General features: G+C 42.7%; 3 protein-coding genes across 6 annotated transcripts; 2 read left to right on the top strand and 1 right to left on the bottom strand.

Moving 5' to 3' along the window:
* Window positions 1-467: 467 nt before the first annotated feature.
* On the top strand, window positions 468-12,867 carry tango2 (transport and golgi organization 2 homolog (Drosophila)). 3 transcript variants are annotated; one of them, XM_029829991.1, is made up of 10 exons: window positions 468-617; window positions 1,083-1,150; window positions 1,251-1,353; window positions 4,942-5,030; window positions 5,935-6,054; window positions 6,184-6,301; window positions 10,974-11,041; window positions 11,234-11,387; window positions 11,733-11,837; window positions 12,163-12,867. In XM_029829991.1, exons 3-10 carry the CDS (start codon window positions 1,298-1,300, stop codon window positions 12,281-12,283), a joined length of 831 nt encoding a protein of 276 aa, XP_029685851.1. In that variant the 5' UTR covers window positions 468-617; window positions 1,083-1,150; window positions 1,251-1,297; the 3' UTR covers window positions 12,284-12,867. The 3 variants fall into 3 exon arrangements, with proteins under 3 accessions (XP_029685851.1, XP_003974600.1, XP_011613711.1); XM_003974551.3 differs by having other exon boundaries at window positions 469-617; window positions 11,237-11,387; XM_011615409.2 differs by having other exon boundaries at window positions 481-617; window positions 1,087-1,150.
* Window positions 12,868-13,465: 598 nt separating this feature from the next.
* dgcr8 (DGCR8 microprocessor complex subunit) lies at window positions 13,466-19,813 on the top strand. The gene is made up of 14 exons (XM_003974550.3): window positions 13,466-13,619; window positions 13,962-14,924; window positions 15,345-15,507; window positions 15,615-15,757; window positions 15,902-16,235; window positions 16,312-16,509; window positions 16,655-16,756; window positions 16,846-16,944; window positions 17,036-17,118; window positions 17,331-17,431; window positions 17,535-17,641; window positions 17,714-17,841; window positions 17,994-18,107; window positions 18,198-19,813. The coding sequence occupies exons 2-14, from the start codon at window positions 14,241-14,243 to the stop codon at window positions 18,279-18,281; spliced, it is 2,340 nt and encodes a 779-aa protein (XP_003974599.1). The 5' UTR covers window positions 13,466-13,619; window positions 13,962-14,240; the 3' UTR covers window positions 18,282-19,813.
* A 51-nt stretch (window positions 19,814-19,864) lies between these two features.
* Window positions 19,865-23,436, bottom strand: trmt2a (tRNA methyltransferase 2 homolog A). Of its 2 annotated transcripts, none has more exons than XM_011615408.2 (12): window positions 23,119-23,436; window positions 22,232-22,859; window positions 22,024-22,132; window positions 21,727-21,908; window positions 21,430-21,544; window positions 21,238-21,353; window positions 21,052-21,163; window positions 20,844-20,966; window positions 20,677-20,752; window positions 20,488-20,604; window positions 20,327-20,423; window positions 19,865-20,252 (listed from the first exon to the last, which is right to left on the bottom strand). In XM_011615408.2, the coding sequence occupies exons 2-12, from the start codon at window positions 22,843-22,845 to the stop codon at window positions 20,060-20,062; spliced, it is 1,854 nt and encodes a 617-aa protein (XP_011613710.1). In that variant the 5' UTR covers window positions 22,846-22,859; window positions 23,119-23,436; the 3' UTR covers window positions 19,865-20,059. The 2 variants fall into 2 exon arrangements, with proteins under 2 accessions (XP_011613710.1, XP_003974754.1); XM_003974705.3 differs by having other exon boundaries at window positions 22,232-22,854.
* Window positions 23,437-23,478: the final 42 nt, after the last annotated feature.

Here is a 23,478-nt window from a genome sequence, read left to right as displayed (position 1 = left end):
TTTTTGCTGCGTCCAGTCAATAAAATTCTCATCACCGACTGTAAAACATGTTTTCACAATAAAGGTTTCCAATGAAATGAAACTGCTCGTGATTTTTAGGTCCATGTAGTTTTCATTCAATTGTTGGTTCTAGGCTTTGGAATGTTGCTTTGCTCTTTTAAACTAGAGCAAAGGTTTATCAAGTGACTGGTACACTTTAATCCGTTTTTGGATTAATCAAATTCCCATGGTTAAATTGTCTAACAATATTTTGATTAAGTATGTATGTATTAAATTTCTTTTACTATTTTTACAAATGACAAAAACAATATTTATCTGCGATCCAGAAAGGTAAATTCCAAATCGTTATAGCCATTACATATTCATTTATTTTGAAGATACTCTTCCGGAAGCGCAATTTGGAGACTTGATATGGGTGCAATTGTTTAATTCATCGCAATGGCGGCATGGGCGGGAGGCGGAAAAACCCCGCACACAGTAACTTCCCACCCGCTCTGGAGACTTATGGGACGACGACATCCACAAATCGATGTCATTCAACACGAACGCTTCCTGTTAGTTGCTAATAGCCATACAAACAGTCAACACGAGATTATTCAAGAGTGTCTATGTCACAGGTAATGTTGGGAGTTCCTCTGAGTTTGCTTTTTTAACTGTAACGATGCTGGCGATCTTTAGTTTAGAGTCAAGTTGTGTAAATATATCCAGAATCTTAGCCTGTTTTCTGTTATCAGTAGTCTTCCTTAACGACAGTTTAAACTATATGTATTCTTATTTCCACCCAGATGTGGAATTAACAGTGGTTTAACGTTGCTGATTGTTTAGCTCAAAGTGATCTAACATATTTGTGAAACATAGTATTTGTCATGCAGTTATTGAGTACTTATACTCATTGTAATGATTGCATCCTTTGTCGAATGTCACCATGATAAGTGCTGTAGTTTGTGGCAGATTATATAAGTGATTAAGGTTGTGACAAGAGACAATACAAAACAACGACTGTATGTATAACAGTACAAGGTGTACATTTAAGGAATAGTTTAGAAATCTATCTAACTATCTTTATAATTTGCTCATGCTAGACAGGTTCCTCAGAAAAAGAATGAATTTTGGATTTTACGCCTGTTTGCCTTTCAACTAAACACACAATGTAAGTGTTTTGCTACCACACGACACAATTATCTCTCCACCCAGTCCAACTTGAATTGAAGCTTATGACATTTCATTTTCTCTTCTTCTCATCTCATAAGTGACCAAGATCTAAAGGAACTTTGAGTCCAATCCATTGAGAACATCCATGTGTATAATTTTCTTCAAGTTTGACCCTCGACCTGCTTCCAAAAATGCCTACAGGTAAGCGCTTGATTACTCCATTTGATACCCCACTGAAGAAAACATTACAGCTAGTTTGGCCTAGCTCAAAGGGCCAAACTTCCACACAAATGTCAAAATTATGAAATGCAACATGCCTCCAAAAATTTAGAAAATACTAAATACATAAAATGTTCCCAAACAGAAGTTGAATTCAACTCTAATCACCATAGTTACCATATCCGCAACATGTGCAACGACTCACTGATCCCCAGATCCGATTCTCCACAGTTCGATGGCAAAATTCCGTTCAACCGGGCTTCTATACTTCTAATCTACAGCACTTTCACCTCTACAGCACTAACTGAAATCAAATAATGAGTCTCCTAAATCCCAAACTTCCTCACTGTATGTTTTAAACTGACAGTTTTTTTCCCTGTTTTTAAAGATCCTCATTATGTCAGGCTGGACATACATTTATGTGGTGGTTTCCAAATTATTCCTGATATTTTTTGAAGAAGGTCTTTAAAAAAAAGACCCTCCTCCATTGCTTGGATTAAATATTTGTGTCTGTTTGAGTCATATGTTTTAAGCCTCCAGCAACAGTATAAAGATTTATTTTTTTTAATTCTGGGAACACTTTCAATTAATAAATCTCTGCTGATTCATTTTTCTCCAAGGTTATTTTTTCTTAGTACACATTAACGGCAGCTTAGTAACCAAGGCAAGAATGGAAGTAGAGTTCTGCTCATACAGCCTTTGTTATATGAAACCTTTTCAAATAAAGGATGTGGTTTTGACCCAGTCAGCAGTACACTCGAGCTTTTTTAGTGGTCAGAACAGGCCGGTGCAGTGTGAGTAGTGGGGTGGTATTTGAATCCAGCACGTTGTGATTCTCCTGAGCTCGAGAGTGAGCTGCTGCTGGCCACAGTCCACCGTTGTCCTTCCCTGCAGGAGCCTGACCCTGCTGAAGGATATCAGAGCAGAGGTGCAGCATCAGTCCTGATTCGGAGCAGAACCTGGGGAAAGGTGAAACCTTCTGTGCCCTAACGTTGTTACATCAGTATATACTCCAGCAGCTGCACATGGTTTACTTTGCTCTAAACGACATTGGTGCGCTGCGACATTGATACACTGGGAAAAATATTGCGCTTCGATAGCAAAAGATGACAAGAACATATCCGCTGAGTTTTCCTGTTGAGCACAAGTGACTCAGCAATTACACAAATGCTGATGTGTGTATTGTGCAATTCAGTTTTGTAATGCTTTTTTATTTCCTATTTTTAAATGTATCCTCTTATTGGATTCATCCAACAACCTAGCAACAAACATTATTTATTGAATTTCACCTTTGTAATGGGAGTATGTCGGTAGCGTTTCATTCTAGATGGAGCAAGATTTCACCGAAAGAATCAAAAATCCAATCAAATTCTGCTATTTGCCGTGTTGCTCTTTGATTTGTTGCATTTGACCGACTGCCGAAAGCTATTTACTTGTCCGTTAGAAATGATCACGCGGAGCAGAAAATACAGATTTCACGTCAGAAGTTAAGTGATAAGGTTTCCGTGTTTCTTGTCTTTACCCAGTTGTCTAATATTCACATATAATCAATTCTTCACCTGCTTCGAAACAACGTGACCACGGCTGTCAGTTATTTAAGAGCGGAACAGATGCAATTTCCATCACGTACAGTTCCACAGCTCCAGTCATGTCCATGAAGTCATGTGTGCATTGACTTCAGTCATTCATTATTCATGAAGAGCTGTAATATTTGTGGCTAGCGGTATATTAAGCATCACAAGTTTCTGCTTTAGCCGCCACAGCGTGTGGCCTGTCATAGGAACACGCTATCTTTGGCCCTTGAACCACAGTTTGACCCCTTTTGTGGCAGTTTAGTTTATATTTTTGCTCTTAACAAGGTCCAAAATCTAATCCTTAAAGATTAGCAGGGTACACCTCAGCAGGAATTATGGAGGGCAATAAATCTCACTGGCCTTTTTTTTTTGAGCTTTTATGACTTTAATTATATGAATGAGTTTGTCTCTGCGGTGTTTAAATTCATGCTACATGGTAACACATACACTCACACACACATATGCCATATGTCAGTTCCTGGTTTATGGAAATATGAAAGGGTGAGAACTCTGAGCAGCATAATTATTTTGTAATAGCTGAATGGTACCGCCTGCGTTTTAACAACACTGATGGTAGCTGTTCTGGAGCTAATGGCTCTTGTTGCTGGAGACAGGTGAGAGTGGAGTTTCTGGCTGTTAATGGGCTGTCGCTGACTGCCTGAATATAAATGCCGATCAGAGGAGGCTGTTTAACTGACAGCCAGGCTGCGCCACAGACTCATGGAGTGTGATTATGGTTTAAATTGGGTCACCAAGGCCGTTCCCTCTTAGCTGTGCTTTGGCAGTATAAAGAGATTAATATTTGCAAAGGTTACTGATACATGAGCAGAGAGTGGCACGGGGTTAGATTAGATATCATTATTATCAGATATTTCAGAGAGATTTTCAGAGAGACATAGACCGATTTTTCACAAAAAAAAAACTATTTTTCAGTCTGTCTTTGTTTTTCTTTCTTTTCTGTTCCAAACCATCTTGAATTTTACCTCATGTTCCTTTTCTTTTATTCTGCACTGAGTGGGATTTTTATGTAACTCCAACACTGAGCTCGTGACCTGAGCTCATGTCACATTTCCTATTGATCGGCATTTCTGTGGCCTTTTCCAGAGACTTTTTCTTCTACAGCTAGCTCCATTTGTTTGTATTTAGCGCTGCCCCTGTATTCCAGACTGCATCCGAGACCTTTATAAAGTCATGGAGAACAAGTTGAGTTGTTGGAGGAGGTAAAGTCGGGTTGCAGGACAGCTTAGTCACATTGCTGGAAACGTCAGTGAAAAAGAATTGCTTTTTTCACTTCAGTAGATTCCTCTTCCCGGACAGTTAAAGTCGATGAATGAGGAATAAAATGTAGCAAAGAAGATCCTCTTAAGTCCTTGGACACCTCCTTCATTATTAAATACGAGCTGCTTTCTTTTTACCTTTTGTATTGAGTCCATCACTGTTGCTGCACCCAGCTGCACACTCTTGTCCTTAAACCTGAGTGTGTAGATCAGCCCTGAGCCTCTCTGAAGGTCACCTTCAGAGTTTGCTGATGCTTCTTTGCTCGTTCACTCTCAGGACATGACGGGCTTTATGCTGCAGCAACTCTTGCATAGTAATGTCAAAACTATGTAGGTGAAAAGTAAACGGTGTCCGTTTGAAGCACAAGTTTAAATAAAATGCGTGAAAATAAGTTTGGGTAAGTTTTTTCTCTTCAATCTTGATTGTCTAGTCACTTCAGTGACAAATGGTGGCAGCTGTTATCCAGAGGTTGTAGCCAACAGAGAGCCTGACAGCTCATTAACCTCTGAGCTGCTCTGTCACGATGATGAATGAGGGCTCTGTGTGTAAGATCAGTGATGGTTTCTGCCAACAGTCGCTCCACAACTTGGAGCTAATTAAACTCCTTGGTGGTGTTTTATTGTTGCTTTATGTATCCTTTGAATAGAAAGTACTGCCGTTGATGGTTATGTTTTAAAGCACATCAAGTTACTGTATTTCTCTTCCTTCGTGTTTACAGGCTGATTTTGGCAGCAAACAGAGATGAGTTCTACAACCGGCCGTCCAAAGCTGCAGATTTCTGGGGGACCAACAATGAGATTCTCAGCGGTGAGCGCCTTTTAAATCACAGCTGCAAGTTAAAAAGACAAGGAGCTTAAAAGAGGTCCTTGAAAACGTTCAGTAATTACAGTCAGAATGCCCTTTTTTAAATTTAAGTCATAGTGACAGCTTTTCTAAATTTGCACTGTTGGTCGTTTTACTTCCTATTTTGTCTCAGTCAGTTGTTAACTTGTTTTAAATGTCCAGCAAAAACACAAAAAAAACACCAGGCTTGTTGCTCTTTATATAGACATAAGAAACCCAAGTTAATGAAATAAACCTGACCCAAAGCTAAACTGTTTTCACTTTTACAGATAAAAAACGTTTTCTCTGCCAGTCAAAAGCCCCAACCCCCCCCCCCCCCCCCCCCACCCCTCCGGTGAACTAGATTTAATTGACTGATGTCTCACAAACATTAGGCTGGAGTCGAGGAAAATCCATCATGGGTTCTTTCCCCCTGCTGAATGAGGAATCCCGGCGATAGCCCTGTTGTTCATCTGTCTCCTGCATCCCCCTGTAATAGAGGGGTCAGGACTCCAGCGGTGGGGCCTTAATTGATGGTTGCTTTTATGTGATGTGACAGAAGTAAATGGCTGTGCCTTATCTGCAGGGCTCGGGGTGGGTGGGGGGGGGGGGGGGGTGAAGGCAGGGCCCTGAAGGAGACGAGGCGTAATGAGGGGGGTAGTGAGCTATACATCCCAGTGGGCTCGGGCTACCTTTCCATCCAGCCTCCCCAAGGAGTGCGTCCATTCTGCTCTCTCAGTCACTCTCAGTGAAAGCTGATGCGTCAGTATTGATCACCGCTCGTTTGGAGCACCTGCGTTATCGATAAAAGCACTCTTTAGATTGGAGCTGGAAATCCTCTTGTCATAATTTAGCCAAAGCTTTTGCTCCAATGGTCCTTGTTGAGCAGGACTGGACCTGGAATATGGGAAGGAAGGAGGATCCTGGCTGGGGATCAACAAGAGGGGAAAACTGGCTGGAATCACCAACTACCTGGAAAGCCATTCCAACCCTGACGCTCAGGGGAGAGGTGAGCAAATCACCGTCCTTTTGTGGCGACATCCATGTTAGAAATATTGGTTCAGTTCATTCCTTTTCTATTTAACTGTCATCCAGGATTATCTAAGATTACTTTCTTATTGTTTTCACGCATCTTTAGGATTTCTGGTGTCGAACTACCTTACAGACAAAGATCAGGACAGCTACTCTTACCTGAAGAAGGTATCTTTAGAAGGCCATCTGTACAATGGCTTCAATCTCATCACAGCCGAGTTCAGGTGAGGCAATCTGGGGAGAGACATTCCACTGGGAAAATCCCCGCTTCTCTTTCAGTTGCTTTCAAGGGTTTGAGAAACTGAATACTGCACTTATGATAGTGTTTTAAATAAGGGATGATTTTGAATTTATCAGTTGAAGGAGGAAAATTAAAGTGGAATTTGTGCGCATTAATATAGATGTTTCTGTCCGAACTTTGCACAACTGGCATGGAAATGAGGCTCTATTTCTGCGAGCCAGGAGTTGCAGGTTCAGCTCACATGTGCTTTGCTGCCAGACTGAATCCCTCCTGGGGTGCAAAAAAAAAAAGCAGAGTGGACTTCGACGTCATGATCCCTGTATGCTAGAAACATCGCCTGTAGGAAGATCTGCTCTCTTTTCCCATGTCTGTAGAACCTTTTGGCCTCCTCATCAGCATTGCTAACAGGCTAAATTTGTTTGCTGCCGGGTTCTCATTTGTATACGCTAAACGTCTTTTCTGGCAGGAAGAGAAACATGTTGCTGGCTACATTAGTCTGACCACATTACTCTGCCCTGCACAGTTAACCAATCTTCCTGTTTTTAACAGCACCCTCCATACAAGTAACACCTTAGGTCATACATATATTCATGTGGAAAAATCCGAAGCTTTACAGACCTGCGGGGTTACTCAGCTGGTCTTGGACTACCACTGTCAGGAGATAGGGCTCCAGCTAAAATTCAATTAAGAAGCAACTTTCCAATTACAAAAAAAAAGATAATGGCCTACATAGATTATCATCAGCACATAATGTAATGGATTTGCAGCCTCAGATCAGGAATATTAGTATTCAGACTCTGAATCCTTTTCTCAATGTCGGAATCAGAATAAACTGCGACCAGAGAGCTCGACTGTTGTTTCTGCGACAGGTGCAAGCCGTGAAGATATGCAAATATTCTCGTTAAAAGCTGCAGCCTGCAGTTGCATTTGTGCTGCCCCACTGGCGTTCCTGTGCACCCAGAGATTAGGGTGCAACCCCACGTTCACAGGACGGCTTCATGAAAACCTGTTCATCACATTCCACGTGAGAGCGCAGCAGAGGAATTTTTCATTTTGCTCTGTTAATAACCTGCTGTCCTCTGCTGAGCGTTCACGCTCTGTGAATGTGCACAATGTGCCCTTTTTATTCGCCCAATCTTACCGGTTTAACGTTACCTCCAGAGACGGGACGTCAGCTGCCGTATTTGTTTGCTAACAGCGTGTGTGTCCATGCAGCAGCCCACTTTCAAGGTTGGAATTTTGCCACAATTTGAGGGTTTTTCAATCATCTCTAGCTACCGAATAGCTGTTAACATAATGGCAACGGGGGGGGGGCGCTAACATTTTAAGAGTTTTTTGTCTTTGTCGAGCTCGACAATGTGTTTGATGATGTGATGAAATGACGTAAACCCCAGTGGGGCATCATTTTTATCAAGCACTTCTTCTCAAATATCGGTGCATGTTAAGATAATATTGCCTGGAGTAATCATCTGCCCATGAGTGATTTTGGTCAGTGAATTTTCCCAGAACATCACACTGAGCCGTCCCTTGGTGGATTTGCCATCATATATATTTAAATTCTGATCTGAGTGTCTGTTTGATGCGTTCAAGGCTTCAGAACTTTTCATCTGACTTACTCTATAGCTGTTTGATCCCACTTTATGCCCGGCCCAGAGATGATCTGTTTTAATGAACATCTTGTCTGATCTTCGCCTGCTTGACTTGATGCTTTTCAGGCGAGCAGCGACGGTTTTATGAAAACAATGTCAGAAAGTGGTTCACTCTTATAGCCTCCAACCATGTGCTGTAATTCTTGGCAGACTCTTGTTTGAGCTCAAAAGTAAAAACAATGGTGCAGCAGATGTACATTCTGGAGACAGAGTATCAGGGGGAAGAACTGAATAAAGAGGTACAAGTGTGTGGATGCTCTCCTATGCAGAGATATAAAAACAGAGTTTTTAAATAGATTAAATAATTCAGTTTGAAGTTGAATTTTCTTCAATACCAACAGACTCTAAGCAGCATTGATTTTTTTTCTTTAGCGTAATGTTTTTGAATCGGTGGTCATCATTTACCCAGTCAGCTGTGGTCCGGTTCTTTTTTAAAAAACAGTTTTTCTCTAACTAATGTCTCACAGCCGTGCTAGCGGCTCTATTACTCTGCAGTTAAGCATGCTAACAACATCACAATCAATGTCAATATGTTAAGGAGATATAATGTTTGGGATTGTAAGAAGTTGGCTTTGCTAATGAGCACTTAACCATGGGTCGTCTGTTAGCAGAAGATCAAAACACCCACGTGCTAATTAACATCTTATACTAAGATGTTGACACGTTAAATATTTCACTTACATTAGCATGGACAGCTTTAAGAGCAGCCCATGTGCTGTGCTGTGTGTGATAACAGAGCAGAAGATCCTCATGTGTTTCTCCCCCAACCCCCACACACCCATAATGTCTACATATGCACACACACACATGGACATGCACACACACACATATACATACATGTATACTTTTTTTCGCCCCACTCCCCAATAGCTTCCCATCTCATATCTGAACTGGCAATGTTAAAAGCGCAGCCAACTATCTCCAGGGTAACTCCAGCACAGCTGGTGATGAGGAACCTGCTCTGCTGCCTCAGTACAGAGGACTGTTCAGTAGATCATCTCCCAACCAGCATACTGATTACTCCTCCGACTGAGATCAGAAAAAGCCTGTTTTTGACACTTCCCTTCTTGTTCTCTCTCTGCCCAACTGGCCTTCGCCTCCCGCTGCTCCTCATCTCAGGCCGCATCAGCCCACTGCACACCTGATGGGTTTGGCAAACAGCAGAAATAGAGCTGTATCTCTGCGAATCTTCCACCTGCCGCCACCACTGCTTTTAATTAGAGGCATGCAGAGGGTGCAGAGATACGCCAGTGCCTTCATGTGTTGTGTTCACTGAATATATCTGGTGCACAGTTAGTTTATCAAAAAGTTCTTCTACATCAAACATCTGAGCAGTTAGCTCTTGTTTTCATTTGGGGCTTGATTTAAAGGCTGTTTCAATTAGTTGCCAAATATGAGCGTTCCAACCTTCGTCAGAGTGGAGTCCCGTGTTTTTATCCTCTAATGTGGTTGTCACGCATTGTTTTTTGTTTTTTTTAAGAAATATGGTCAGAAGAGGCACCAGAGTTGTGGCGAGGTCATCACATGGCACACGAAGAAGACTAAAGAGTGCCTTGTTTGTGACAGCTAATGTCTGTAAACAACAGCAAAAGTCTGCATGTCATATTACATTTATCTTGTTTGTAGACACTATGTCAGATTGTTAATTTTTGGCTCATCAGATGAGCTTCAACATCCCTTCTCATCAAAGCTCATCAGATTCCTCCAGTTCTTGTCGGGTTTGGGGGCTTCTGGGTTGCCGCTGCACACATTTACGCGGCGCGAGCACTGGCACCCGGGTCAATATCGTCCAACACCGCTCTGCTTGTAGTATCCATAGAAATGGAACCAAAAGCCTTTTTGTTCGGCCCATTCATCTGGGTCTAGAGGCAGCCTGGACACCATATGTGTTGTCAGGGACACACAAGTGTCTATAGAGTCGGCCTATAGTGTCAGTGGCCGTGAGGATTCCCTCACAGCTGCCTGGATGCACATTTTGGATTTTCTGCTCCAGAAAGTCCTTCAGCAGGGAGTGAAGAATGAGTGGGCCCATTTAAGAGGAGTATAAACAGAATTCTGGAAGCTAAATGAATCCAGTTCAAAAGGCGACGATAATTAATTGTGTTGATATGGACATTTTTAAATATATCGATCTTGATTTGTCTTCATGAGCCAAAACACTTTATCAATGAGAGCTGATATTAGATCGCTGATAAAGCTCCTCTGTCTATAGAGTGGACGGCCACAATGTTTAACTCTCTTTTAGCTTATGTTGATTTATACCACAGACCTAAAGGTTGACTTGTGTTGCTGCTCTTAAGAACAATCCAATAAAGTGTGTCAGAGCTGCAGGCCCGGCAGCACGTTCAGTTCCCTCCTCAACAAGTCCCCACTGGCAAACTCTCCAAGCGAAGCAGCATTGCACCACCTTCCTGATTGATTGATGCCACTGATGGCTGTCATAAAACTGACATGAAAAAAGTCATTCCCCTGCCGGTTCAAAGGATTTTCTGGTAATTTATTATTCGCTGTCCTGTTCCAAAGCTGTCACAAATGCCCTTGATGTCAGAGTTTTCAAGCTGAATAAATTCCATCAAACTGAGGATTCTGCAAAGAGATCTAACATTGTTGCTGAGGCCTTTGGTGGTTGTCAGAGGTTTTGTTAGCTCTAATTTGGTTTTTAATTTCACTCAGTTGTTCCTTTAGGGTTGCTTCAATTAACTAAGGTATTGAGTGCTTTTCTTGTTTTAATTCCCTCTACAAAAAAAAACAAAAACAAGAGTCTTAATTCCAATTTTGCAGGGCTGCAATAAAAATCACTCATTATATAGCTCTGTTGATATTCTCTTATGCCCTCTGCACTTATTTTCGCTGTTTAGCCCCCCCCCCCCCGCGGTGATTCTGTGAAGCTGACTTTATTCAGATTCATTTTGGGAATATCGCAACATTACGGCTCCCTAAAACAAACGTTTGCGGTTTGATGGTCACCAAATTGTCTAATTTCCAATCACTGTGTGTCCCATGCAGAGCCAAACAAGATGTGGTGTGTTACTATGGAAACAGAGGCAGCCCCGAACCTATCCATCTAAAAGCAGGTCTGTGTTTTTTTTGTTACGGTTGCTGTAGAAACCTTTCAGTTCGCATTTTCCTCTCTTCGCAGCCTTTGGCCCTCCACGTTAGCCTGACATTTCTGTTTTGATGTGCTCACTACTTGTCTGTTTATTGGAGCATTGAACTAGAAGGTCACAAACCCAGCTTACTAGTCTCTTTTTTTCAATTCTGGCTAGCAGGAATCTATGGGTTGAGTAATTCATTGCTGGATACTCCATGGAAGAAGCTGTTGCGAGGCAAGCGGCACTTCAGCAGCGTCGTGGATGACCAGACCTTGTCCTGCGACGGACTGGTGCAGGAGCTGCTGGGTGTGCTGAACAACGAAGAACTGTGAGTCCACGTGACGTTGAAAGCACACTTTAGTCTCCGAGGCCCCTAACACTAATTCTGTATCTCTAAAATCTTCATGAGCAACAGCCCTTGCTGGTCTCATGATTTTGGTTCCACACTCCCCTTTTCTATGAATGTTCTCAGAAATTCTGTGGTTACTATGTCAGACTTTCAGCTTCAGGTTCTAAGTGCGGCTTTAGCTTTAATCAAATTAGCGCCAGCACACTCCCAGTAAACTTCATGGATTTGGTCCCTTGTTTGACACGATGGAGCTATTATCTGCAGCAGTTGCAAAGGCAAATATGAAAAGATGTTGACAGTTTCTGTCATGGCTTGGTTTAACAGGAACAGTCCTGATCCGGCTCAGGAGAGCCACGGTGATGGTTACTCCAAGCCCATGCTCCAGGCTCTGTCAGCAGTGTGTGTCCGCTCCCCTGATTATGGCACAAGGTCAGTATCTCTTCTTCCACCCCGAGTGCCTGGTTCCCCCCACTGCTATTTTCAGCCTGAGGTGACTAGTTGGTGTGTGATCATAGACAGAACTGATGGTACACAGAACTCCCCGGTGGAATCAATCCCTCACACAGAGGAAAGGAAAGGGAATAATCTGCATGGTGGATTTGCAGATACAGAGAGCCCCTTTTAACCGAAAGGTCAAAGTCTTTTGATACTGTCTGTTCATTCTTCATACAGGTTGTCCTCTGCTTAAGTCCCGTCTCTCAGTCTATGTTCTAAATTGTTTTAATGCGTAATGATACATTTTCTCTCATTTTAGGACCAATACAGTTATCCTCATAGATGCAGAAGGCAACGTGACCTTCACAGAGCGTACCATGCGCGACCGTGACACAAGCAATTGGCGCACCAGTTCATTCAATTTTAAACTGGATGCGTGAGCAAGTGACGGTGACACCAACTCTGTGCCTTTCTTCATCAACTCCATCTTCACCGCCAGCTGCACATCAGCTCTGTGAACCTGAGGACTCATCAATTTTATAAGCTAGTTAGTACTAGCTTCCTCATAACTTACAGTTAATATGTATAACTTTTCTTGATTTGAATGAAAATGCTATTTTGAAATGATATACCGGTAAATGAAATATTAAAATATTTTGACTGTATATCGTAAAATAACAGTATTTGGTTACTTTTGACATTCGGGTTTATACAGCAATGCAGTTTGTTTTTTTAAAACAATCTAATTAATGCTTTATGTTGTCACATTTTACCTTTACATTCATACAAAAAGAATGTATTCTACACACTTTCTACACCTCAGTATGAATTGGCATCCTCATATACATTTATGAATTGCATTTAGTTACATCACACGATCACACAATTTAATGTGAAATGCTGAATTTTCATCCACAATAAAATGTAACAGAATACTTCATTTTTGTATACAATATCTTATCTGGGTTGGTATGAGCTGATGACCTGTACTTGGTGCAAATCATCAATATATATTTTTTCAAAACAGAAATTTCAGATCTTATTTTATGGTTGAATATCTTTTACAGCTTTTCATTCGAGAACTGTCATTACACCACAAATGAATCCCAAATTCGTCTGACATTTGCAGAGTGCACTTTACAAAAACAACACACTGTAATCTTTTGAACCTGACGGTAATGTTCTCAGTTGTACTTTTGCCACTGAGCAGCAGCTCTTGAGTAACAGCGACCCCAAGTGGCGTAATAAGATATCGTAAAGGTACGGTACCAAGTATAAATCAATTTATCTGAAAAGCTTGGTGACGTCTAGACAAATTAACAATCCCAGAAATAGAAGCGGGGTTTGATGCATCAAGTGTTATTCGTAGCATATTGATTTTGATTTTGTGTTGATTGATTTTCAGTGATGTAACCCATTTATTGTGGCAGAGATGCCAGTGCTTTGACAAGGGAAAACCGAAAACGCTGCGATTTGTAGTAGTCAAACACGTAATATCTCTGATACTGTCACGTCCACAATTTAATATGTGCACGCCAGCTCATTCTGCAGGTGTTCCGACGTTCAAGTTAATGGGTTAAAAGTCCAAGTACGTGATTGGCCCAGTGAGCTGTCAGTGAAGCCGGTACTCGGAGGCGGGAGTTCGCTTTTCTTCCCGCTGTGGTTTTCCTCAAGATGGCGGAGACAGTTCAGCCTGTACGGTGGCATGTCCAGTATTAAAGTAATTTAGATTTCGCCGTTTGGTGCCACAACGAGGCTACTGTGCAATATATCTCTGTGAGTATTTAAATAGCGAAAACATTTTCAGGCTTATTTGGGAAGACGAGGCTATGCAAACGGATGTTAGTGCTAGCAAGTTAGCATTTATGTGCTAGCAAGTTAGCATTTATGTGCCAGGGCCTGCTATGTAGCCGAACAGATGTGCCAGAGTTCTTTTCCCCCTCAGTTTTCTCTTTCGATGAGGTGCATAGAGCTTTTAAGTTTTAATTCTAACTGCTTTTAATGTGGTAGCAATGAGGAAGCCGTTACATTTCGCGGCTTCTTCCTGAATAGATCTATATAGATGTGTCATGGTGTTGCACTGCCTAATGTCTTTTCTCGCTGCTGCCTTTTTCCTAGCTTCCAAAAGATATGAAAGGAAGATGATCAGCGCCTGTCCCGTATGTAGCTGAATGCATTGTGATTTCCAATAATTGAGACAGTGATTCTAAAAGCTGTCTACATTAATGAAAAGAACAATGTAGTCAGCTTAGCGTTTTCGCCTCTGGTACGTGGTCTAAACAGGGATGTGCTTCTGCATGCATTCTGAGTTTAGAGTAAAGATAGCGTCTACATAGGACAGTTTTTAATCATCAATAAGTTATATAAGTCTGTAGAATTGGTTTACAATTAGTTAATATGGAGATAGATGACGTCCTACCCCCTCTCCCTTTGGAGCCTCCTAATAATTTTGATCCAAGTGATGACAGAGCACCTCCACCACCTCCCCTGCAAACGTCCAGTGACGCAGAGGTAATGGACGTTAGCTCTGGTGGTGATGGATACACATACACCCCAGGGGACGGGGAACCCCCTCCACAGCACCCACTCAGCCTGGGCTCACTAACTTTTTGTAGCGACCTCTCAAACGAGGCCAGTCCAAATCCATCGTGCCCCAGAACGGCCCGCCATGCTCCCCCGGTAACAAAGTTCTTGCCAGATCTCAAGCTGCTAAGAGATGTCAAAATCCGTGTGAGCTTCACTGAAAGCAACACCAGTAGCAAAGACAGGAAGGTTTTGTACACAGGTGAAGGGCAGCAGGGAGGAAGGGAAGACACTTTAGACAGCCTGAATGGTGGGTTGCATGCCTGGACTGAGCAGGAATTAGCTGAGGGTAGCTCCGGAGAGGGAAACATAGCAACCAGATCGTCAGAGGAGGCTGAAGGTGACCAAGAAAACAAGGTAGAATTTGCTGTCTTGGATGAGTTGGAGGACTTCTGTGACTTCCTGGATCACGAAGATGGGGAACACGGTGGTTTTAAATCTGAGAGCATAGTGCAGCAGGAGCATCCAGATGATGAAGCTGTGGTTTACTCCTACGAGGTACGTCTATTATTGGTGCTACTTTAATGAATGGAAGTTCTCCTTTTATTGGCAGTTCATTAAACCCATCCCCTCAGGATTTCATTAAAGCTACTGTAGCGATTCAGCGAGTGGCAAATATAAAACCTGTTTGTTCATTAAAAAGTCCATTTGTTCCTACATTACCTGATAATTAAAAAACAATTCTAATCTTGACAATATATTTTTGTGTTGATAAAAATGGTCATGGACTTTCAGGAAAATAACGAGTAACAGTTTATTGATTGACTTTATCTTTGTTACGATTTATTTTTTTGAATCTGTTACTTTTTTCCACCCCATATCATAAGATCTTGTGCAATTCATACATTTCTATAAAAAACGAAAGGTCTTCATTTGACCGTTGACCCAACTTTGTCTCCTGGCCGTTGACTCTTCCAGGAGGAGTTTGACAATGATGTTGATGCTCTGCTTGAAGAAGGCATGCCGGTACCCAAAAAGATGCGCACCACAGAGGACAAATCAGGTGGGGAAAGTGACCACCAGTCGGACGGTGAAGAAGGCATTCAGCCTATGATGACCAAAATCAAGACTGTCCTCAAGAGTGAGTGATGGAGAGTTTGTTCAGTGTGGGGTGCATATGCCTCAAATTAAAATGTGTGCATGTTTGAAGTGAGTAGTTTTAGACTTATAAATCTTCCGTGGTGCTAGGTCGGGGACGTCCTCCCACTGAGCCTCTCCCTGATGGTTGGATCATGACATTCCATAATTCCGGCATTCCAGTTTACCTGCACAGAGAGACCAGGGTGGTTACGTGGTCACGGCCCTACTTCCTTGGGACCGGCAGTATTAGGGTAATGCAAATATCTACTGCAGCTTTTTTTGCTCTTGTTACCAGGTTTGAGTTTAAAGAGGTTGTGCTTTTAAATATAAATAACTGTTCGTTGAATGTAAGACAAAAATCCTGTTTAAGTGCTGGTCCTTTGTCTTTGCTGCAGAAACACGACCCCCCCACCAGCAGCATCCCTTGCCTGCACTACAAGAAAATGAAGGATCACGAGGAAAGGGAACTGAATGGGGAGGTGGCACATAATACAGAGGAGGTTCAGGACAAGTCTGATGAGCAGACGAATGGCGATATGGAAGCAAGCAGATTAGGTGCTACCACTGGGGAAGGGGTCTCGCCCTCTGGTCCGACTGACGATGGTCCCAATGGAGAGAGCGCCGCTAATAACAGCCTGCGGGGTAAAGGGTCCCAGCCTTGCGATACCGCCCAGGGAGCCTTGGGGCAGGTCAAGGCCAAGGTGGAGGTGTGCAAGGATGAGTCCATAGGTAAAGACTGTGAGCGAGGGCTCATCATTGAGGAGCTGCTGCGTTCCTAAACTAACCTAATAAATGCTTCTCACAGAGCTTGAAGACTTTCGCTCATACCTCGAAAAATGCTTCGACTTTGAACAAGTCACTGTGAAGAAGTTTCGCACGTGGGCCGAGAGGAGGCAGTTCAACAGGGACATGAAGAGGAAGCAGGCAGAATCGGAAAGACCGATCCTGCCCGCCAACCAGAAACTTATTACACTGTCGGTCCAAGATGCTCCCACCAAGAAAGGTAAGAACTGAGCAGGTCTCTGGATTAAGGTTAACAAGGTCACCGTAGCAACAGTGAGACAGTGATGTAGCTCCACCACGGTAAGCGAGGTCACCATCTTTTGGATGTGCCATTTGCTGAAGATTTCGATGTTTCTTTTTAACAGAATTTGTCATCAACCCTAATGGAAAGTCTGAAGTTTGTATTTTGCATGAATACATGCAGCGTGTCCTGAAGGTCCGACCTGTTTACAACTTTTTTGAATGTGGTAAGTTTTTAATGGACTTGGATTCTGTTTTGCTATTAATGAATACTGTCATTGTTTTAGATAATAAATCCTGTATCATCTGTGTCCAGAGAACCCAAGTGAACCCTTTGGAGCATCAGTCATTATTGATGGAGTTACTTATGGCACAGGAACTGCAAGCAGTAAAAAACTTGCCAAGAATAAAGCTGGTAAAGTTTTTCACTCCCGGTTGAGTTTGTTTATGGCTGTCCATCATCTGTGGTCACACCCTCAGTTGTAATTTTTCCATTTAAAATTCAGCTCGAGCCACACTGGAAATCCTCATCCCTGACTTTGTGAAGCAGACAGCGGAGGAGAAGCCTGTCGAGGGTGATGAACTGGAGGTACACCTTTCGATTGGTGTGACGTGCAGCTCTTTTTGTTTCGTGTCTTTTTGTTCAGACAGACATGGTTGATGGCTTCTATTAGAAATAAACACATTTAGCCAGTTAGTATCATTGGCCACAACAACCACATCTTTCTACTTAAAAATGTAAATATTGTCTATGCAATTTAGAAGAACACAAAAATCCATTTCACATATCCTCCTTTTCAGTATTTTAATCATATCAGTATAGAAGACTCAAGAGTGTATGAGCTGACCAACAAAGCAGGACTACTTTCGCCATATCAGATTCTTCATGAGTGCCTTAAAAGGTAGGAGGTTCTCAGCATTGTCACGTATCATCTGGCGTGTTATTTTTCTCATCTGTGTTGATCTGTGGTCCATGTGTTTATGCTCATTTGAAATCTCTTCTAGAAACCACGGAATGGGAGACACCAGCATTAAATTTGAGGTGATCCCCGGCAAAAATCAGAAGAGCGAGTACGTGATGACATGTGGGAAGCACACTGTACGCGGTTGGTGTAAGTAGACCGTGACCGTCTGCAGGTACTGAGGCTGTTGCTGGGCCTGACGGGTTGTTTGTCTGACGCTAGGCAAGAACAAGAGGGTTGGCAAGCAACTCGCATCTCAGAAGATACTGCAGATGCTTCATCCTCACGTCAAGAACTGGGGCTCTCTGCTCCGTATGTATGGAAGAGAGAACAACAAAATGGTCAAGAAGGTGAGAAGCTTCAAATGCTCAATTTCCACCATTGTCTGTTCACTGTAACCTTGACAGCAGACTTACTGGACTGGTTTTGATTTTTATTTGTTTTCCCTAAATTAAAAACAAACAAAACATTTAAATATTGAGTTGCTGTCCATCTTTTGCAGGAGAACTCTGACAAGAGTGTGATCGAGCTCCAGCAGTATGCCAAAAAGAACAAGCCAAACCTTCATATCTTGAACAAACTGCAAGAAGAAATGAAGAAATTAGCAAGCCAGAGGGTGAGCGTTGTACCCACAAAATGCTTTAGACAAAGAGACAATTTATATATATTTATATTTATTTTTTTCATTCTTTTTATTTGAAACCAGGAGGAAACGAGGAAGAAACCCAAGATGACCATAATGGAGTCGGCCCAGCCAGGAAGTGAACCACTGTGCACGGTCGATGTTTAAGTGTCTGAATCACTGAAGCGCCACAGCACTGAAGCCCAGTCACTGTCGGGACGTCCCAAACTTACTACATCTAACGGCAATATGATATCGACCTGAACCAGGCAGGCAGACCAGTTCCGCTTCCGTGGCCCCAGTTTGAGCTGGTAGATGTCAGAGCAGACCATAACCACACTAACGGGCAGTAGAGCAGATGCCATCTACCTCCCCAGATACATCCTCACTATGGCAACCCCTGGAGGCTGCAGGCAGACGAGTCGGCCCGATTTCATGAGTTGCACCACGTCAACACAATGCATGCTTCTTTAGCCACAAGAAAAACACTGCACAACCTTTGTTTTGTTTTGAAGTGTCATTTTTCAGCATCTATTGGTTTGGTTTTGTGCTTTTCAGTATTTGAAAGGGACTGCTAGTGTTGGTGTATTTAATTGGCAGCCAGTTACTTGTTTATTGGTTCCTGTTATTTTTCGGATGATGAATGTTAATTTGCTTGGAGCAGAGCAGCTGTCCTGGTCTTTGCATGATGAAAACATGCGTTGTGAAGTGATCACTATCGTACCTATCGTTATGCACCTGTGTCCTGTTGACTGCTCATCTGGGTTCAGGAGCACACTTTAGGATTGTTTGGAGGGACTCTTTGCCTTTATGTTGTTTGCTTTGGGAATTCAAGACACTGATGGCCTGCAGTAAACCTGAGCACAGAGCACTATTGTATGTTTCAAAGGTAAATGATTGTTTCTTTATGCTCTTAGATGGTTGCGGCTGTTTTATTGAAGTACTAACACCATGCACACGACACAACTACTGGTACATTCAAGTAGCTTCTCAATTTTGGTGCCCTTAACAGATCTTGTTGGCTACATGTTGCCTTAGTTACAAAAAAAGACCAAGGGCTCAGAGTACATACATTGGACCTAAAGATGCCCTTTGAGCAGAGGCAGAAAGACCAACTTTTCTTTACTTGATAAAGCATTTAGTCAGTATTTTAAACGGAGTACGAGATACGAAGAAAACACAGCATGTGCAGATTTAAGCCTCGTCTTAACAGATTGTGCTTTTTGTGTGTGTTTGTTTGCCATAAAGTAGAATATTTCTAAAGGCAGCCATCCAAATTGTAGTTGCTACACTGACATGCAAAGTATGACCCAGTCATTTAGTCCACAAGTTGACGGCTCCGTATACCAAAGCTTAGATACAACCTTATGCATTTTCTAGAGTAATGTTGCTGCAGATGTGTCATTTAAACATGGACTCACTTTGTGCTGGAATTTTAAAAAAAAAACAAAAACTGCTGAGCTTTGTGAAATATTGGGTCCGTCAAGGATGTGTCACAGACTCTGTAAATTGCTTGAAAGAATGTGCTTTTAATTATGTGCGTTTGTCACCTTTGCCACATGTTTAAGATGGAAAAACAAATGCTTTTGTGTTAATGAGATGTACTTATGGGTTGTTTGACATTGCTGCTTAGAAAGTGTATTTGTAAGCTGAACTCCACATCTTCAATATTTGTTATGCAAAATAAAATGTTGACTGACTCTGGCATGGCCTTCTTTCAGGCGTGGGATGATGAAATAGCAACAAACACATTGAAATGACAGATGATTTATTCTCTACGGAGCAACGCTGCGCATGACGACATTTCAGGAAAATCAGTTCTTGGTGACTTTGTATTAAGTCACATCCTTGTGAATATTTTAAAATGAAACAAAAGACCCTGTGGGATTGAACGGGTAGATGAGACACACACGTGCACGTCTGGTGCGGAGGAATATTGCTACCCATTACTGTGCAGGCTGTGTTGCCAAGGTCTCTTCATGAGTGCTGCTGGGCTGCTGCTCCTGGGAGTTGTAGTCCACTCTCTCCAGGAGGAGCAGCATCTCCATGTGCATGGTCTGAGGAAACAGATCCACGGCCATGGCTCGCACCGGACGGAAAGGAGTGCCGCGGACTCTGTTGGATGGTGCTCTGCATAGACTGGAGATGAATGTATACACTTTAGGAGACCTAATCTCTTAAACAGCATCTATAACAAGCTGTTTGGGACTCACTCGATAAAGTTGTTCATGGCTGCCTTGGCGTTGCAGGCCACATACACCAGTCTCTTCAGATGCTCAGCCCTCCTGATTGCAAGGATGACCTTGGAATCTGCAATCAACTTAATGTCATTTCAGAGCCAAACAAGTCTCCGTTTTGGCGGTGTTTCACTCACGTAAGCCTGCTCTCGGCGGATCCACGATGGCGGTGACGTTAGACGACACAATGGAACTGAGGATGTTTGGGAATATGTCTTCGGCTTTTCCACAGTGAAACTCAACATTGGTCAGGCCTTCAATACCAACACATGCTGAATTAACGCCTTTATAAGAACGTAGCATTTTCATATTTTCTACCCACTTACCGTTAAGTTTTGCGTTGACTTTGGCGTCCTCCACTGCCTCCTGGCACAGCTCGATTCCAATCACCCTCTTCACTCTCTAAAAAGACAAAAAGTAATCAATAAAAGTTTCTCAGTAAAAATGGCCAATAAGAGCAGTACAAAATGATGATCCAGAGAAGTCCCGTCACCTTTGCCAGAGATATCCCGATGGTGCCTGTGCCACAGCACACATCCAGGACGGTGCTGTCCTGGTCCAGCTGAGCCCACTCCCCCACAGCAGAGTACAGCACCTCAGCAGCTCCTGTGTTCACCTGTTTTCACAGTTTGTGTCAAGGCCAAGTAGCTGGGAGACTGGGTGAAATTACTGAGACCAAAGTGACTGGTGCTTTGTGGTACCTGGAAGAAAGAATGAGGGGATATTCTGAACTTGAGACCCAGGAGCTCTTCGTGAATGCAGCCTTCTCCGGCCACCAGCTCGCAGGGCAGGTCCTCGATGTTAGGAGACGTCCTAGAGGGTCAGAAACACCCAATCAGTGCTGCATTTATATTTTTGTAATGACCGCTCTGGTCATCTGTTCTTACCGTTGACCCTCTCTGACAAAGTACAGCGATGTCACTCCACTGTCTCTCCCTTCTCCTTCTGTAAAGTGCTTCCTTGTGGAGTCCTTCAATGCCTTCACTTCCTCTTCATCAAGTTTCTAAGACAGAATAAAAAGACAAATTCAGAGAATACATGACTTGATGACCACAGAGTCATTTCAAACCTTCCCTCACCTGTGGGTGGAAGAACACTATAGCCATGGCTTCTTTAGTCCTTGTTGTTCGCACAGTCAGCTGCTTCCAGTGTCCTTCATAAGTTTCAGGACTGTACACAGAGTAGGGTGTTGTTCTGCAAGGGGAACAATGAAGCGGTAAATCAGTCATAAAATACAGTCAAAAACCCTGTTTTAGTTGTGTGGGTGAAGGAGAGGCTTTGATTTACCAGTGCCATTTTCACATCAGTAGTCATCAGCTTAAAAGTTACCCAACTATTGACAGTAGTTCTGCTTTTGGACAGTCATATACTAATACCTGATGAACTTCTGAAACTCGCACACCACCCTTTTGGCCTCCAGTGAGACGTGGCACGTGTCATCGGGCCCGACAACAGCGCAGGATCCACCTTTGTATTTTCCCAGGCGGAAGCCGATGGTCTTATCTTCACCATTTGCACCCATGGAGATGAGAAATTCACACTTGTTCCTGTATGCTGTCTGTCATGAAACAAGCAGAGATAATTTCCATTATTGGTCAATACAGAGTGCATAAACAGCAGTGACTTTTAGGAAGAAAAGTGTCTGAAATAAGAGTGTTTTTATGTAAATACACCTGTGCCGGAGATGGTCGAATGGGTTCTAGAGGACAACACATTTTGTTGTATTTCCCTTTCTGTGCAAATAGCCATGGCAACATGGCTTTGTTGGTGTTGCCAATTTCTCTGACAAAAGTAGAATATTCAGTCAAATAACTGGACACTATAAACAATATTTTCAGCAGAGTTGTTTTGTAGAACCTGTAAACGTATGATGAAACTCACTTGGCCAGCCTCTGCAAAACGGCCACCACCTCTTCCTCCTTCCGTTTCAGCTGCTCCTCGTAGGGCACGTTCCACAGTGGGGTCACTACGTTGGCTATCTGGACACTGAGCGGCTCCTCTTTATCACCAGCCTCTGGACGCTTGGCTGAGGGCTGTCCTGCTCCTTCGCCCTCACCCTGCTGCTTCCTCTTCCTCAGGATGGGGTCTGCTTTAGGTTTGGCCAGCCTGACAGCAAGCACCTGACCCTTCCATTGCATACCATGGACCATCTTCATAGCCTTGTCGCGTTCATCCTCGTTCTTAAAAGTGACAAAGGCGAAGGTCTGCTTGCCAAACAGCTTGATTTTGTGTGGGTTGAGGCCATGCTTAGCCAAGAACTTCTTCAAATCATTAAAGCCAACAAACTTGGGCAGATTTCTGATTTCAACTTTGTAGATCTCTGAAGTGAAGAGGTCCTCTTTGATGTAGCGGTACACATTGGACTCGGTGACCTCGCTCTGCCCTTCTGGTTTGGATTTTGGGTCTTCACTGATGGAGTCCTGGGGGAGGTCATCCTGCTTCTCCTCCTTTGAGGCTGCTGAATCCTCCATTAGGATGTCACTTGCATCTGCCATCTGCTCTGCCTGCCCTGACAAATGTAGAAAGACATTCGCTTGATTATCTGCATTAATGATTTAGCAGAATTTGTTTAAATATTAGATGATTTAATTGAAAAAAGAAATGTGTTTAACGACCACATTTGATGGAGAGAGGGAGCTTTTAAACGAGACTAGCAGATTTATTTTGGTCGTTTCCCGTCAATGTTATAGTACAACAGTCATATTGTTCCTTCATTCGGTCTAAAAAGCTCCAAAAAGCTCCCATGAAACGAAATGTTTGTTTCTCACCGTTTACTTTCGATCCCACTCCTTATTACTGCGCGCAGGGCGCCGCCATATTGTTTCTTACCACGTGGAGCCACGAGCTGCCCTTAAAGCGCCAGTCTTCTATCTAAGGAACGTCCAGAGAATGGAGATCCGTGCTAGTACCATAAAGGTGATATATTATCGCGAATTATCGGGGGGAGGGGACTAAAAAAAATAAAATAAATCATTTTCCGATATAACAATCGAGGACGTCATGCCAAATAAACAAGAATTTCATTTTAAAATCAGTGAAAATGTCTTTTTAAATGTAAAAAAAATCGTTACGGTAATAGTTAGGCCATTGCAGCACGATATAAAATATATACAAATATTAGATGTAGC

The sequence above is a fragment of the Takifugu rubripes genome, chromosome 21 (assembly GCF_901000725.2).
Source record: "Takifugu rubripes chromosome 21, fTakRub1.2, whole genome shotgun sequence".
In the NCBI taxonomy this organism is placed as follows: Eukaryota; Metazoa; Chordata; class Actinopteri; order Tetraodontiformes; family Tetraodontidae; genus Takifugu; species Takifugu rubripes.
The sequence above is the reverse complement of the archived record's forward strand: the minus strand, read 5'-3'. Positions and strand labels throughout refer to the sequence as shown.